Source organism: Durio zibethinus, unplaced genomic scaffold (genome assembly GCF_047325235.1).
Source record: "Durio zibethinus cultivar Kanyao isolate XHJ-2024 unplaced genomic scaffold, ASM4732523v1 HiC_scaffold_167, whole genome shotgun sequence".
Taxonomy (NCBI): Eukaryota; Viridiplantae; Streptophyta; class Magnoliopsida; order Malvales; family Malvaceae; genus Durio; species Durio zibethinus.
This window is the reverse complement of record NW_028322790.1, coordinates 27,999-33,404: the sequence shown is the minus strand read 5'-3', so window position 1 is coordinate 33,404 and position 5,406 is coordinate 27,999. Positions and strand designations below refer to the sequence as shown.

The 5,406-nt window shown below is 36.4% G+C and overlaps 1 protein-coding gene across 1 annotated transcript; it reads right to left on the bottom strand.

Moving 5' to 3' along the window:
* Positions 1-244: 244 nt before the first annotated feature.
* Positions 245-2,355, bottom strand: LOC149509460 (cytochrome b6). Its single transcript, XM_089757719.1, has 2 exons — positions 1,954-2,355; positions 245-1,129 (listed from the first exon to the last, which is right to left on the bottom strand). Exons 1-2 carry the CDS (start codon positions 1,957-1,959, stop codon positions 488-490), a joined length of 648 nt encoding a protein of 215 aa, XP_089613845.1. The 5' UTR covers positions 1,960-2,355; the 3' UTR covers positions 245-487.
* Positions 2,356-5,406: the final 3,051 nt, after the last annotated feature.

The following is a 5,406-nucleotide window of genomic DNA, read 5'->3' as shown; positions in this document are numbered from 1 at the left end:
AAATAAATAAATAAAATCTAATTTGCATTATGCCAAATCACTTATTCTACTGGATCTTACGGAGCCCTGTTCATACACGACATCGTCAGGTCTGATCATAGAAAAGATTCTCTTCAAGCGAACCAGCCTATCCTTTGTATGGGGCTTACACGGTGGTTGGAACAAAGACACATTTGGTTGTGAATTCCAATGTAGCAGATAAAGGCATATTTCTGCATGGCCCAATCAATAGTTCAAGTCACACACTCCCATAATCCATTTTCTCTTCGGGGAATTCCCTTCAACTATTCATGTCATATCAAATAAATAATAGAATATTGTGGAGTTGAAAGGAAATATCCAAATACATGTCTTATTTTTTTTTTTTTTTCAACAATCCATATTTGTAGCAATGAAATACTATTGTTCCTCCCCCAAGTAATAAGATAAATGATTGGCAAGTAATAAGATAAATGATTGGTTACAATATAGCTATGGTCTATATTCTCTATAAAGGACCAGAAATGCCTTGCTTACGTATCATTAGGAAATGCATTAACATAAATACAGCAGTAAGAAGGGGTAATACAAAAGTGTGTAAACTATAAAAACGGGTCAAAGTGGATTGTCCCACACTAGCACTTCCACGCAATAACTCTACCAAAGGCGATCCTATTACCGGAATAGCTTCCGGAACGCCTGTTACGATTTTGACTGCCCAATAACCAATTTGGTCCCAAGGTAAGGAATAACCTGTTACACCAAAAGATGCAGTCAACACAGCCAGAACCACGCCTGTAACCCAAGTCAATTCGCGAGGTTTTTTAAAACCACCAGTGAGATAGACACGAAATACGTGCAGGATCATCATTAAGACCATCATACTTGCCGACCATCGATGAACTGATCGGATTAACCAACCAAAGTTAGCTTCAGTCATTATGTATTGAACAGAAGTAAAAGCCTCAGTAACGGTTGGACGATAGTAAAAAGTCATAGCAAATCCTGTAGCTACTTGTACCAAAAAACAAGTAAGCGTAATTCCTCCTAGACAATAAAATATGTTAACATGAGGAGGAACATATTTACTAGTTATATCATCTGCAATCGCCTGAATCTCGAGGCGTTCTTCGAACCAATCATAGACTTTATTGAGATAGGTAAACCAAGAGGACTCCCCCCCTGAGAACCGTATATGAGAATTTCATCTCGTACAGCTCAAACAAAAACACCCAAATAATAGCTGAAACGGATATGGAATAGAAAGTTTGAAACTTCTTAATCTTTTCATTCAATTTTATCTGAAGACACAAAAGAGTAAAAATCCGAAAGCTCTTTTTTGTAGTTGTAATTATAATGCCAAAAAATCAAGTCGGCGCATTCGTCTTTATGTTGATCAGGCCTCTTGAATCTTCTATTTACCTACTTATTTCTTTTCTTTTTCTTTGCTTTGATTTGTTATTTATATGGAATGTGGCTTTATTCTTGTTTTCTTTATTTTTAATAGGAATTCTCTTGTTAAGACCCTATGAATCAATTGAAACTTCAGATTCATACCAGAACCGCGATGATTCAATAAAACCTTCAAACTAAGTCCAAAGATTCTTTGAGTAAGAATTATTGGATCATCACTTATTCAATGAATAGAATAGATATAATAAATAAAAATACAAAGAAAAGAAAGGTTTGTCCTTTGATCAAAATAAGCATAAACTAAATGAGAGTTTGAAAGAAGAAAAAATTTCTCGATTTATAAATAAAAAACCTCTTTCTTTGAAAATTTTTTTTTTTTTTGAGTCCGGCCGCGAGGTTTGAATATTAAGTATGAATCATAGTTCGAATACTTCGTGATCCATTTCATATATTCCGTGCTCCAGATACTAGAATGGCTATCCGACGGGATAAAACTATCTCGATCAAGAGGACAGACCCATTTTCTGTACTATCAATAGGATCAATTATAACAAGTCACACACTCATATTCCGGAAATACAGAAACAAAAAAAATTTCGCGGTCGAACTACCAAAATAGAATGGGCTAAAAAAAATCCGAGAACTAAAAGTTTCACTTTTTGTATTGAAAAGCGAGGCTTCGTGGTTCTTGTGAATCTAATTCAGCGAAATTCCATCCAGTAAAACGGAAGAATTATAAATCTCCAAAATAATAGATAAGAATATCGAAAATAAAGCCATTGCGACACCCATCAAAGGAGTCGTTCCCCATCCAGGAGCTACTTTACCATATTCCGAATTCAATGGTTTCAAAAAATCCCCTACAACAGTTCGTCTTGGACCAGATCTAGAACTACCCTCAACGGTTTGTGTAGCCATAAATCTTATTTTGTATTCAGTGAGATCTGTTGACTTTGTATATCATTCCGCTGTAAATAAACGATCTTATCATAGATCCATTGTGATCTTGAAATTATATTTATATTTATATTATTTATAATTTATATTTATATATATTATTTATATAATTATATAATAATGGAAACAGCAACTTTAGTCGCCATCTCTATATCTGGTTTACTTGTAAGTTTTACTGGGTACGCCTTATATACTGCCTTTGGGCAACCCTCTCAACAATTAAGGGATCCATTCGAGGAACACGGGGACTAATTGAAGTAATGAGCCTCCCAATATAATATTGGGAGGCTCATTACTTCAATTGAGATAATGAAAAATCATTTCATTTTTTTTAGTTGGAACTTTAGGCGGTTCTCGAAAAAAGATAGCGAAAAAAATTATCCCTAGAGTAGATACTAAGAGGAATGTATAAACCAATGCTTCCATAAATTCGATCGTGGTTTACAATTATAGCTTCCGTACCTATTTATTTAGAATCATCTCCCGAATAAAATAACGAAAGAACAAGAATCAAAGAAAAGGCAGCGATTTAATCAAGATTTTTACAGCAGCCTATGTCAAATCACAAACAGAAAATAGAAGCGAAAAATAACAAAGCAATCTTGCATCAGACTACTTGTCTTCTTGTAGTTGGATCTCAAGTTTTTGGAATGCTCCAAATTCCACTTGAGCATCAAATCTGGATCAATACCGGCAAAAACATCTCTGAACAGGGTTCTAGCACCATGCCAAATGTGTCCGAAGAAGAAAAGCAAAGCAAACGAAGCATGCCCAAAAGTAAACCAACCCCTTGGACTGCTACGAAAAACACCATCGGATTTCAAAGTAGCACGATCTAATTCAAAAATTTCACCCAATTGAGCACGTCTAGCATATTTTTTCACAGTAGCAGGATCACTATAACTCACTCCATTGAGTTCGCCACCATAGAACTCAACAGTTACACCTACTTGTTCGACACTATACTTCGATTCTGCCCTTCTAAAAGGAACATCCGCTCTAACAATTCCGTCTCCGTCTACCAAAACAACCGGAAATGTTTCAAAAAAAGTAGGGCATACGACGTACAAAAAGTTCACGCCCTTCTTTATCTCTAAAGATAGGGTGTCCTAACCACCCAACGGCTATTCCATCCCGTTGTCCATTGAACCCGCTCTGAATAATCCTCCTTTTGCCGGATTATTGCCAATGTAATCATAAAAAGCTAATTTTTCAGGAATTTTAGACCAAGCTTCTGATAACTTTGATTTTCGGCTAACCCAGCACTAACCCTTCGATATATTTCTTGCTGGAAGTATCCTTGATCCCATTGATAACGAGTAGGACCAAATAATTCGATGGGGGTAGTTGCTGAACCATACCACATAGTTCCAGTAACAACAAAAGCTGCAAAAAAGACAGCAGCTATACTACTGGAAAGGACGGTTTCAATATTTCCCATACGTAATCCTTTGTATAAACGTTGGGGCGGACGGACACTAAGATGGAATAAGCCCCGCTAATATGCCCAATGTCCCCTGCTGCAATATGATGAGAGGCTATTCCTCCCGGAACAAAAGGATCAAAACCTTCCACGCCCCACGCTGGATTTACAGGTTGTACCTTTCCGGTTAGTCCATAAGGGTCGGACACCCATATTCCAGGACCATACAATCCTGTTACATGAAATGCGCCAAAGCCAAAGCAAGCCACTCCTGAGAGAAATAAATGAATTCCAAAAATCTTGGGCAAATCCAAAGAGGGTTTTCCTGTGCGCTCATCACAAAAAATTTCTAGATCCCAATATACCCAATGCCAGATAGCTGCCAAGAAGCACAAGCCAGAAAACACAATATGTGCTCCGGCCACACCTTCGTAACTCCAAATACCCGGATTTGTTATAGTCCGCCCCGTAATACTCCAACCGCCCCATGAATTGGTTATTCCTAAACGAGTCATGAAGGGTATAACGAACATACCTTGTCTCCACATTGGATCAAGAACGGGATCGGAGGGATCAAAAACAGCTAATTCATATAGAGCCATTGAACCGGCCCAACCAGCAACCAGAGCTGTATGCATTATATGAACAGAAAGCAAGCGACCGGGATCATTCAATACGACAGTATGAACACGATACCAAGGCAAACCCATGGAAATACCCCCTTTATCAAATCAACGAAAAATAGACACTATGTAACTTTATTGCATTGGAATACCTCCCCTTTTCGGTGGATTCTTTCGGAGAAAGGATTAATGTTTGTTCTATTCCATTAGTAATAAGGGAAGAATTCGGCTCAGAAGAAAAAAGAGAAGCAGATCTATTCTATACTCGATAAGTATCAATACGCAATGGGGGTTGATCCTATTTTTTATGAATGAATGCATCCCTATTTGTTCATCATTCAAAGGACCTATTCGTAAGAATTCTCTTTCATTCATTCCGCCTTTCTTTATTTTATGGCCTTAGTCTATCTATGTATAAAATATGATAAAGGCCCATATTATTAAGACCATTATTACATATTATTAAGATAAGACCATTATTACGTATTACATTACGTATTACGCTTCCACAATCAAAGTGAAATATAATATTACATATTATAATATTACATATTATTAAGATAAGACCATTATTACGTATTACATTACGTATTACGCTTCCACAATCAAAGTGAAATATAATATTACATATTATAATATTACATATTATTAAGATAAGACCATTATTACGTATTACATTACGTATTACGCTTCCACAATCAAAGTGAAATATAATATTACATATTATTAAGATAAGACCATTATTACGTATTACATTACGTATTACGCTTCCACAATCAAAGCGAAATATAATTTTACATTCTTTTTACTTTATGCCTGTTGGTATTCCAAAAGTTCCTTTTCAAGTTCCGGGAGATAACGATGCAAGCTGGGTTGACATATAGTGCGACTTGTCAAATATATATGGGTCATATGGGATTCCCCCGTTCTCTCGCCCGATCGAGATATCCCCTGTTTCGCCCCAAAAAGATTGATTGAATTATCAAAAATTTGTAGCGGGAAGTGTAATGA